Here is a 12,357-nt window from a genome sequence, read left to right on the forward strand (position 1 = left end):
GTGGCATATTTTTTTGCTGTTTCAAAAACAATGGCACCGAAGATTTCCCTGCATGGTCCAAATAGCGAAAACGCTTCCTTTTCCGGCCAAAATGAAGAGCACTTCAACGCAGAATCGTACAACAATGCTATCAGATTTTAATATTCTTAATTTTCATCTTCTCACAGAGAAAGATTTAAATAACCAAAAAAAGCTCTTAAGCACTTAACTTCAAGGTTCCACACCAATCTTTTCCCTTCGGGTGGGATAGCTGGGATTCATATAAGATCTATCAGAAATAAAAAGCACGTTGATCGATGGAAAAGACCAAAGTTCACAAAGAAAAAAAAGGAAAAAAAGAAAAGAACCAGACCATCAATACAAAACCAACATACATGTCAATTAGTGACTACAAAATTATAAATATCACAATCCCGAATAATTCTAGCAGTACTGATTAACCAAAAATAAAATCAAGTGAATTCTTCGATACTTCTAACCCGGAGCTCCCAGAAATGACCTCCCTCAAATTCAAGAATATCCTTTCCATTTCTAAATTTTTTTTTTTTCTCCCGGCTTGTTTATGTCATGCAATGCAAGGGGGGCAACATTGGCATACGATGTGAGAAGAACCGAAAAACAAATACATGTCACATACATCAAGCATAATAGATCGATGAGATGAGAGAGAGAAAAGGTCCCCAACATTAACCAGAAACGGTCATAGTTCAAGTAAAATCAAGAGCCGACTGTTTTATTAGCACCCATCAAATGAACAAGAAATTATTGGAGAAGCTCACCTCACTGGTTGTTGATTGTAATGGGTTTTCTCTTTCTTCTTTGCAGCCGCAAGCTTTGCCCTCCTCGCTGCTGCCTCAAGGGCGGCGGCTTTAGGGGCATCAATCTCTTTGCCGGGTTTCTTCTTCTTATTAGATGAAGCCACCTTTTTGAGCCTCTCTTTCACATCAACAGTTGAGGAATCCTCCTCGGTGGCCTCAGCTTCAGCTGCCACTTCTTCTGGTCCATTGGCCTCTGTGGTCTCTTTGGATGGCTTATCCTTCTTCGCCTTCTTTTTTTTGGAGCTCTTTCCCTCTCCAGCTGGCGGTGGACCCTCTTTCTTCTCAGTTGTGACCCCATTCATTTCCTCGGGTGCTTGCTTCTCTTCCTTTTCCCCTGAGGCTGCATGAAAATAGGTCCAACGGTATCATAAGGAACATTTGCATTGTACAGTAATAAAGGACATGAAGCGGAAGAATGAGATGCTGGAAAAACTGCTAACGTACTGAGCATTCCTAGAAACTAACATTCTCTCTCTCTCTCTCTCTCTCTCTCTCTTTCTCTCTCTCTCTCACACACACACAAAAGATGCACACTCAAATGCACATACAAGTACAACAAAGACAAGATTACTGATGAATCCAGTCAATTAAACACGACAGTAGCAAGATACTCAAAATCCTTCAGAAAGTATTTGTGTGCTTCATCAATGAAGACACCCTTAATTTTAAAAGACCCACCCACCAAAATCAAAGAACTGCAGATATCCTATTTGACCATCTGATTTATAGGGAAACAGCACATATAAATATCTCAGTCAGTTTGCATGAATATTAAGGGAATAACGCATCAGCTTATACTGCTTTCATAGTAAAACGCAGCCATTTCACAAAATGCCTTGCATGATATTAAGGGAATAACACATCAGCTTCTAGTGTTTTCATGGTACAACCCAAACATTTGCTAATATAAAATTCAGCATATGAACCATTTCACAAAATTCCTTGCATGAATATTAAGGGAATAACGCATCAGCTTCTAGTGCTTTCATAGTACAACCCAAACATTTGCTAACAAAACATTCAGAGTATGAACCATTTCACAAAATGCCTATTCCCAAAAGCTGGGCCATTTCTTTAAGATGGTCATTTCTTGGGGATCAAGATATTTTGAGAGGTCTTATAAATAAAAAATTTCCATTGTAGACCTGCATAATTCAAAACCCAGAGTTGCATTTGCATCCACGGACATGAATTTCTGCAGTCCCCTAGGATCGTCACTGGACCATAAATGATGGAAGGTGTTGGAGAGTAGGATACATCATCCTATTTTTGTGGGTCCCACTACCTCTCTCCATCATCCACCATTCATCAGATGATCATGACCCCAATAGACAATTGTTTTCCATAGTCTAGTAGTACCTTCCCCTAGAAAATACCTGCTACCACATGCATTCCACTTCCACAGAAAAAACAGGAAGAGAAGATCTATTTCTTCAAAGTTAACAGAGACAAAAGATTGAAGGGAACTATATATTGGGAATGCAACGTGGGTAAAATGATGTTGATTGAATGGGACAAAACAAATATCTCACATGGTGGGAGAGAAGCATAAGTAACCAAAAAATTAGAAGTATAAGCACAATAACCAGAACAAACTTTTGATGCCATTGAACGTTGTCAGATGAAAGCTCAAGGATACACCTTCAAATCCATTAGAAAAGAGCTCAAAGCCATATATTATAAAATAAAGTCTCCAAAGGAAGACAAATGAAATTAGGCCAGGCAGCTAAGGCATTCTACGCAATGAGCACAAGAAGATCTCACATGATGTGATGTTATTAAGGAAGATAGAACATATAAATATGTTTCCAAGTTACAAATGAGCTACAAAATGCTTACCTTCTGATTCATCTTGCCCATTTGTCTCCTTTTGACCAAGGCCCAACTCCGCAAGAATAGCATCAAGTTCTTCTAGCCCCTTCTTCTTTAACTCTTTCTTGGAAAGCTGCCTTTCCGGTTCCTTGGACACTAGAGCCACAGGAACAGACTTCTTTGCCACTGGCTCTGAGGCTACAGCCTCAGAGTCAGCCTCAGCCTCAGCCTCAGCCTCAGCCTCAAGCTCATGGTCGTGGTCATCATCTACATCATCATCACCTTCATCTAATACATCCTCCTCACTTTCGCTTTCCTGAGAAATGACCAATCAACCATCAATATTACTAGGGCAATCACAAAAGATCGCAAAACTAGAGAAAAAAAATATAAAGATAGTATGAATAGGAAATTACCATAGAAGCAAAAGTAGAGGAATTTGTGAGCATTGGGACTTCTACATGTTTTTAGACTTTAGCACTAAATATTGCATTTTACGGAATCTAAGAGACCTTCTCTTTGGGAATTTTCAGTTCAAGTACAGATTGGAAATTTTATTGTAATTTTTTTTTCCTTTGAAAAAATTTGATGAAATAGTGCAAATTAGTAGCATGTGATTTTCATAAGCTTCCAATAATGGAAAAAATGGGTCAACATAAGAGTGGACTTGAAAGCATACATGCCGACACAGGCATCAAATGACATCTGTTTTTATATTTTAAGAACAACATGAAGTTTCATTAATATGGGCTTATTAGAGGCCCCACCAAGTCTCTATAATTTGGCTTGCAATTTTTGAGGGCCCGTTGGCCAACCCTTTGGTTCAAAAAAACAGAAATGGAACCATTTCCTGATATGGCCAGTTTTGGACATTATCCTCAGGAGAAAAGAAAATGCATTTATGATAATGAACCAACAAGCTGCCACAACCCACCACCTAAAAAGAAGTTCTAGTTTTTCTTTTAAGCAAAATGGAGGGATTCAGCCCTATACCCCTTTCCAAGATCCCCGGGATTATCTTCAGAATAATGCCTAAATTCCATTAAACAGAAGGAGCTAGTGGTTTTGCATCCATTAGAATGCAACTAACTTTATAATCAGATCCTAGTTTCATAGGGCGATTTTAAGAAAATACAAGGACTGGTATGCTTTCATTTCCATCGCAAATCCTCGGATAATCATACAGCTCAAGTGCACATTATTTGTCGTTAGGAAGGAACTTCAGAGCAGTTACAAAAAGCATGAAAGATGCTGGTTAAATAGAGCCATTGCAGCAGCAAATAATGCAAATATTAGGAAGGCGAGACCATGATGTAAATATGATTTCCCCTCAGCCATTATGATGGAAAAAAAGAGAGTGACAGGATAGCACATTGGAAGACATTTCGCCTTCAAGGTAGCACCATGCCAGCCAATCACTATATGATCCCAGCAAGGGCATTTTTCACAAAGGGACATGTCTTAGGCTGTCATAAAGCAATCAATGCATGCCATGCAACAATTTTGTACATCCTTCACACAATCAATGAAAGCACCAGTCAACAATACAAAATTTGCACACATCAATGCAGCATCCAATTATCAAAACTCAACAATACTGGCCCTTATTTCAAGAAAACAAAGTTCTTGGGTGTGGTCTCACATGACAAGTTGCGGCACTAGCCAAATGCAGACTGCAGGATTAGGAAACCAAGTACATATCTCGGGTTGCCATTATGCATAGGGAAACCAAAAAAGGAGATGCTGGAGGGGTATTACAAATTTTGAGCAAAACTGGCCTCTTGGAAATGAGTGTTTCCATCTCTCGGGGGTAGAATCATACTAATAAAATCTCCCTACCTAATTTAAATCTCTTGAAGGTAATTGATGTCAGCATATGTGAACATGAAACACATGGTGATTGTGAAGTAAAACATTATCAAACAGAATATATACTTTTTGGAAAACAAAATAGCCGACATTAAAATGATGGAAGATCTTAGCATCTCAAAATATTGCCCCTAGTCGATGTCCATTTATTTCCTACATAGTCAACGTCCATTTATTTCTTACATTATTCTTTAACATACCATTTCTTGCAATATTCTAGCCCAGATTAGGACCTGACCTGATGATTTTTTTCAATAGGTTATAGTTTAATCAAACCACGAAAAGTCCTTAAAGAAAGGAATAATGCCATGAAAAGCAACACATAGAAATGAGTATTACGTGTCATCAAAATATGGTCAGTATGATTGATCCCATGTTCCATGTCCCTAAACTCAACATATTCAAAATTAGCATCACCAAACAGAAATAACATCATTCAAAAAATACCACACTTAGAATCATTTCCAAGCCTATCACCCAGTGTTTCCTTAAGAACTTCCACATAAGCAATGTTTTCGAATGCATTGCGTTTTAAAATCCACTAGAAGAGGTTTCCTAATCGTTAAATATTTATTTAACTTCAAAGCATAATTAACCTCATCAAATAGCCAGATAGACATTAACCATCCCTCCTCACAAAGGATGTGCTAGATCGAAAAAATTACTTCATGGACACTCCAAAATAATAGCTAGTTTCGCAGCATCACAATTTTTGGTCAATATCCATCTAGCCTTCCAACAAAACGAGCCATTTTGCAAGTGAGATGAAAACTCGTATTCAGTTTTATCTCACTAACAAAATGGAGGTATATGTGTATATGTGCGTGTTATATATATTGCCATCCCAGCAGTGCTGGAACGTGTTTTGGGGCCGGCATGCAGACAACCCTAAACTGTACTGGACCCACTGCCAAATTTAAGGTAGCCCATATGTACTTCCACACCCTCCAAAGCACCTCAAAATGTACACCTTTCAAAACAGAGATCCTCTAGAACTTCACAGCATTAAGCTATGTTGCAGAAATTCTTCACCCTAGGCTATGTACCCATATTAGACACTGCTGGACAAGCATAAGGGTACAGAAAGGACACACCTAAATTATCTATAATGAAGAGTAAGAAAAAGGGAACTATTGGGACACGTGGACAATTGAAATCCAACATGTCACGATACTTCTCATGATGTGTTGAGTTTCTTAAAAGAATCTTGCAAATACAATAATTTTTAAAAACGTGAAGAAAAAGAAAGTGATAATCATCTCAAACCCCAAGTACTTAAAACCTAATATCTCCCACGTCACCAGAACTTTATTGGATTATTGAATTCTTCACTGGATACTTGCACGAAATATTATATGGGAACTTTGAAAAATTTTGTTAAAATACGCCTACGTTCCAATCACTAGATTTTCAATTTCTCATTCAGCCATGCTCATCATCTTGAAGCAAGAGACATGGGATTACTCTCTCTCTCTCTCTCTCTCTCTCGCACACACACACACACACACACACATATATACACACTTTTAAGGCTCAAAGAATCCATTCACAGGTGCCTCTATCTCTCACCCACAATGGTACCCGTACCCGTGGCCTCACAACATAGCCACCCCCAGAGAGAAAAAATCTAGAAAAAAAATGTAAAGCTGAGAGAATTCAACAACTCCACACCAGAAGCGGAAAAAAAAAAAGAACTCAACATTTCACAAGAATTAGAAAGACACAAGACCATCATGATCAATGCGATACTCCTCCAATGGTCAAAAGCAACCAACTCAGCTATGAAACCTCCTTCAGTCGATGAAGGGAAGAGCCAAAACCGCCCACTAAGGAAGGCTATAAAATCATAAACACTGCATTCTGAAATCTTAGATATATCATTATAAAACTCCTCTACGAAACCTTAGCCCATGTATACATTTTATCCTTCCAAAATAAAAATCGTTATTATATTTTGTCGACCAAATTCATCATATCCGCAATGATATCCAAGAAACTACTTCACCCCAATCTTTCTATTTCCCTAGCCAAATTCATACCACATGCTCCACAGACATAAGATATCACAATTAAGTTCTCTAACCAGAAAGACTTGGGAAAAAAACATTCAAAACATGCTTGAAAGGCAGGCTTCATTGTTAATCTCATACTCATCAACCTAAGACTTCTTTGCACTCTAATCTTATGAATACCACACCATCCAGCTACAGGTATGTAACTTTTATCCCATCCAAAGCTCCACATGAAGCCTTTAGACCTTGCTACTAGCATCTTCAATAGAGACATCATACACTAGAGAATGCAAGAAAAGGTTGAGCAGATAAACACAGATCTTTTTTACTTTTTTTCTTTTTTTTTTGAGAATGTTAACTTGATAAACACAGATCTACCTCCAGAGGAAATGTAAACACCCACAACTTGTTAATCTATGATGAACTCTTGCCACTATTGCGTTCCACCAGCACCTCTAAGGTACTCCAATCCAGAAAGCGAGCACATGCAATTATTTGAAAGTAAATATAACCTACATCCAAAGTGTGTTCTGCACTACCCAGTCATCATGTAATCCGATACCCTTAACTTTCTCTTCATCAAACTTTTGTCCCACAAAAAACTTGAAAAGTAAATCACCAAACCTATGGTAATAAGGTCAATCACAATGCCCTAGATACAAATGAAAGGTGAGTGAATGGGTCAACAATGAAAAACATTTAATGAAACCTCATCTGTTAGCTCCTTAAAATATTCATCTAATATTGAGAATAAGAAAGGATGGATGGATCTTGATGCCACCAGACCCTCCAGCTCTACAAGATCAGTTCCTAATGGAAAACTAACGTAATATTAAATAAGCTCAGCCAAGAACCTCATTATACAGAACTCAAAATATCCTCGTGCTGCATGAGAGAAACAGAATCCAAGTCAAAATGATCATGGACAGGTCAACTACATAAATTGCACCTGGTAATATTCTCTCTATATCTGAAGTTCAAAAACCTATACGCCATCAATGCTCAATTCAAGATCAAGCATCAGTGAACAACAGCCCTTGATCGAGGATTTGGAGTTCATCATTTCCACTCTTTGAGCCAAAAGATTGGCTACAGCATCATTTACGTGCTCACCAACACAGTCATTTCCAATTGTCATATACATCCTCCAGCCAAATTGCATGGGACCATCAAGAAATAAGAACCATTACAGCGTCAAATTTACCCCGACCACATTACAGTAATTATCAGATCTTACAAAGAGCTGAAGAAAACCCCATCCAACAAAATTCCAACTGTAAAAGCGAATAAGTACTATGTAATCATTAAGACCCAATGCCTCATGCACACAATAGAAAAGACCAGTGTTTTAAAACCCACGATTCCTGATCTGGATCACTGATCCGAATGGGGAGTCAGTCGAAACCAATCCGATTCTGGGATGGTATGGGTCCCAGCCCAATTCCCCCCTAAAAAATTCCCTTATATATACGAGTGTGACACGCATGCATGCAAGCATGCACACACACACTCATTTTTTTAATCTCATCTAATGTTTTCTTAAGTCCATCCTAAATCCCCAGCCCATAATCCCTATTTTAATTAAATTTTATTTATTTGTTTTTTAATATTATTCTGGATCACCATCTCAAACCAATCCAGATCGCCAATCCAGCAATCCAACATAGATCTGTGGGGTGAACAATTCACCCAACGGTCCAGGTTTTGAAACATCGGAAAAAACCATTATGAATATTATTCAACTGCATACTCACCAAATTGGCACACAACATGTGAAATGCATGGTCTATGTGCTTGAACAGTTGCATGACTAGCCGGGATGGGTGGTCAATGAAACCACACGCCCAATGAGGATATTCAACCATAACTAAATATTTAACAAGAGGATACAGCAGCTAAGACATCATTGTTAAACCTATCCATGATTGGTTGATGAAAGTGTTACGGTTGTTACCAACCGATGGTTGGGTGCAACGAATCAAACTAAAAATTATTGGTTTCTAAAAATAAGATTATTTTGGTTAACCTTTCTCAATAATATACATAAATAAATAAGATTATTTTGGCAGTCTTAACTCATTTTAGATCTTTAAAACGTTCGCATAGAAACTGAGATGCTCTGCGTATTAGAAAGACCATTCATGTAAGGGATTTTATAGAAGGGATAATGTTGCTACCATAATTTTGGCAGTCTTTAACTTATTTTAGATCTTAAAAACATTCAAATAGAGACTGGGATGCTCTGTGTATTAGAAAGATTGTTCATGTACGGGATTTTATAGAAGGGATAATGTATCTCTTATGGTACAAGAGTAACCCCTAGAAGAGGGGCACTGAAAGAAAATATACTTGTATTATAAGTTAATTAGTCCAACAAACTTCAGGTTTTCTGATAATTGTAGAGAAATTGGAGGACAAGGAGGAATTTGCTTGCACAGTCAACCAAATTACTCCTTAATTGAGCATGCAAATATCATTTCTCCAATATGAAATATTTGAAATGAAAATACCATCATCATCTTCTTCCAAGCCTTATACCATCAACATTTATGACATTAAAAAAACATTTTTTTACCGAAGAAAAGAAATCTGTCAAGTTCATAAAAAACAAAGCTCGATCCCATATATTAGATGGCTACCACAGCACGGTCTTCCTTTCACACGCGCTTCCTTTCCTCTTTGCAACCAAGCCCGACCTATCCATCAAACCAGACATTGTAAATTGTATCAACCATCCTTCCTACAACCATTATGTAATTAGTAGCCTAACCCTCAATGTGCCCTTAAAGTCTCTCCATTTCCGTGTCCAAATAAGTTCTCTTAAGAGATCCCCTCTCTCCTGGAGCATGACCAGAACATTAGTGTAATAATTTCTCTCTCTTAAATAAAGCTAAAAACATTCATGTCTAACATGCCTTAATGAACTACAGCATTTCCAATTTCTCATTACTTCTTTTGATATAAGATAATGCGAAAGCTACTTCAAGTTGCGTTGCTTTTTCAGTAAGTAAGCATTTCCTGTTTCCTGAAGATCCAAAATAAAACAACTGGGCAATTTACAAGGTAACTAATATTACAAACACGCACATGCACATGCAAAGGCATGCGCACACGCATGTACACACACGCACACACCCACACCCACACTCACACCCACACCCACACACATACACAGAGATATATGAGTGTGTCCACACACACATGTATACACATATACACATATATATATATGCCCATATATAAGTGCCCGTGCATACATCACACACACACACACCGACACATACCCACGCACGCACACAAGCGAGGACAGACACACAAACACAGAGACTGTTGCATGCATGTGTACACGCACAGATATTAACTTCATCATTTGCAGCCATTTCATTCAATTTTTCCAGACATGTTATGATTCTTTTCTTTCTGGTTGTTAACATTGTAGATCATGTCAAAAACATACAAGGAAAAAACAAGTAAGGGGGACACAATAAATCACAAAATAGCATCTCACGGGTTAAAGGTCAGGTAGGGCTACAGTACCATTTCAGGTAGGTAGGGTTAAACATACAGTCTTTCTTTTTTGTATAGAGGAATTATCACTCAACTCTTCTCTTCCAATATAAAGAAAATCCTCCAAGAAATTCTTCAATATAGAATTAAATTTGAGTAGGAATTTTACATCTAGTTGCATGAAGCATAAAATCAGTAAGAGAAAAGAACGAGAATAAAAAAGCAAAGAAAAGACTGACCCTTCTCGAAAAAATATAGAATACATGGTAAACATTCTTGTACAAAGCACTAAAGAAAGGCATATTTGATAAAACGAACCAAGAAAAAGTCCAACATGAACAACATATAGAGACAGAGAGATCATATTTCCAACATTTAATAACTGAATTAGATAGACGGTGATGTAGGGACATATTGACATGATATAAAAGCAAATGAGATGATAAATTTCCTACAAAAATTCAATATTCAGCAGCAAGAACAACAATAAATCCCAGAAAAGAAGATAATTTCGATACAATTTCAAAAGGAATAACAACAAATACATAGATAGAAATAAAAACAAAAACATAGGAAAAAATAATGACAGATAATGAAAGTCAATGAGGAGGAAGATGAATCGATCACTAGTTTTTTTTTTTGAACATGTTAACCTTTAATTTAAGAAAAGATCACTAGTTCAATAACAATAACCATTACATAAATCAATTGTTCAATAACAGCAACAGCTACAGTCGATATCTAATCCAAACTCCAAAACACATAACTGTGAGCATATAGAGATATAGATGAATTGCCATAATCCAACATATAAGGCATGTGAGAATATCCATTGTAAGATAGGTATCAAAAAAATTGAAAACCCTCACTAAAAAAGTCAATTTAATCAAACCACAACAATGATGAGAGAAAAAAATGCTACAGATAGAAAAGAATGATGGGTATAAAGAGATAAGATTAGAATTAGAGAAAGAGAGAGATTATCCGAACCACATAAGGGGTATAAAACACCAGCTTCCACGGAAAAGACCAAAAAAAAAACATTGGGAAAGATGTAGCAGGATGATAGAAACCAAATAAAACAATCCAAATCAATCAAACTTTCACCAACAACAATTGCATTACTAGACATTATACCTACTTAGACACAAACTGGAGATGACACACCTCAAATTTCTCCCACTTGATCAGCAAGTACCCCATTACCCACAAAAACCAGGCATGGACCCCATATTCAAGATCAGAACCAATTATTTATAAGACGAACCCCATAGATTACATCAACATTATAAACAAAAGAAAAACCATTTTGTCATAGAAACCAATCACATATCCAATATTCAAGAAGAAAACTGAAACTTCTAATCGAAAAACCATTAAATTTTCAATCCATGTTCAACAATGAAATCAAACCTCCGTCCAATAAGATTATCAAATATATTCAACAAGTAGACCAAAATATTCATAGACAAAAAAACAGAATTCACCAACTCAAAAATAATAACAAAACCAGCAAAAGAACCATAAAATTACCTCAAGTTTTTCTGGGATTTCCTTCTGAGCATTAGGGTCTGAGCCCCAAACACTCTGAGGAGGCGCAGTGGTTGCATAGTAATCATCCTCATCATCATCTGCGTCAGCCCAAGACTTCACAGTGAGAGGAGCTGGTGCCCAAAACACCCGCGCTTGCTCTTCTGAATCCTTCGATGAACCTTTGCTCTTCTTCAATGAATCAGATTTCTCAGACTTCTTCTTTCTTCGAAGGCTTTCAAGGGCAGCGAATACATTACGGTTCATCCCCATGGACCCATCGTCCCTCCTGCTGTTTCCCCCTCCAACCATTCTACCGCTGAATCAACCAGTGCTCTCTCTAGGTTTTCTCTCTCTAGAAATGGTTTCTCTTTCTTCCTGGTGGGCCTCGTTTTGGAGGGGTTCTTGTTGTTGGGGTGTAGGTTTTCCGATGTTGGGTGTGGCGGTTGCTCTGATGGATGGGAACTAGAGAGAGAAAGAGAGGTGGGGTTGAGTTCAGGTGGGGATTTGCGGTTACAGAAGGATCGGATATGGCAGTTTAGAGAGAGAAACAGAGATGGGGAGGAAGAAGGGTTCAGACGGAGAGGTGGAGATAATGCTTCAGCATTGTATAGATGGCGTGCCTTATATATGAAACCCTCTTCATATCTCTCCCCTCTCTCTCTCTCTCTAAACCCTCTTCTTGTCTCTCTCCTCTCTCTCTCTAAACCCTCTTCTTGTCTCTCTCCTCTCTCTCTCTAAACCCTCTTCTTGTCTCTCTCCTCTCTCTCTCTAAACCCTCTTCTTGTCTCTCTCCTCTCTCTCTCTAA

General features: G+C 37.7%; 1 protein-coding gene across 1 annotated transcript; it reads right to left on the bottom strand.

Moving 5' to 3' along the window:
• Positions 1–356: 356 nt before the first annotated feature.
• On the bottom strand, positions 357–12,150 carry LOC18434248 (uncharacterized). Its single transcript, XM_011625073.3, has 3 exons — positions 11,552–12,150; positions 2,658–2,946; positions 357–1,158 (listed from the first exon to the last, which is right to left on the bottom strand). The coding sequence occupies exons 1-3, from the start codon at positions 11,858–11,860 to the stop codon at positions 776–778; spliced, it is 981 nt and encodes a 326-aa protein (XP_011623375.1). The 5' UTR covers positions 11,861–12,150; the 3' UTR covers positions 357–775.
• Between the last annotated feature and the right edge of the window lie 207 nt (positions 12,151–12,357).

The sequence above is a fragment of the Amborella trichopoda genome, chromosome 5, assembly GCF_054954075.1.
Source record: "Amborella trichopoda isolate Santa Cruz 75 chromosome 5, AtrichopodaSantaCruz75HAP2 v2.0, whole genome shotgun sequence".
NCBI lineage: Eukaryota > Viridiplantae > Streptophyta > Magnoliopsida > Amborellales > Amborellaceae > Amborella > Amborella trichopoda.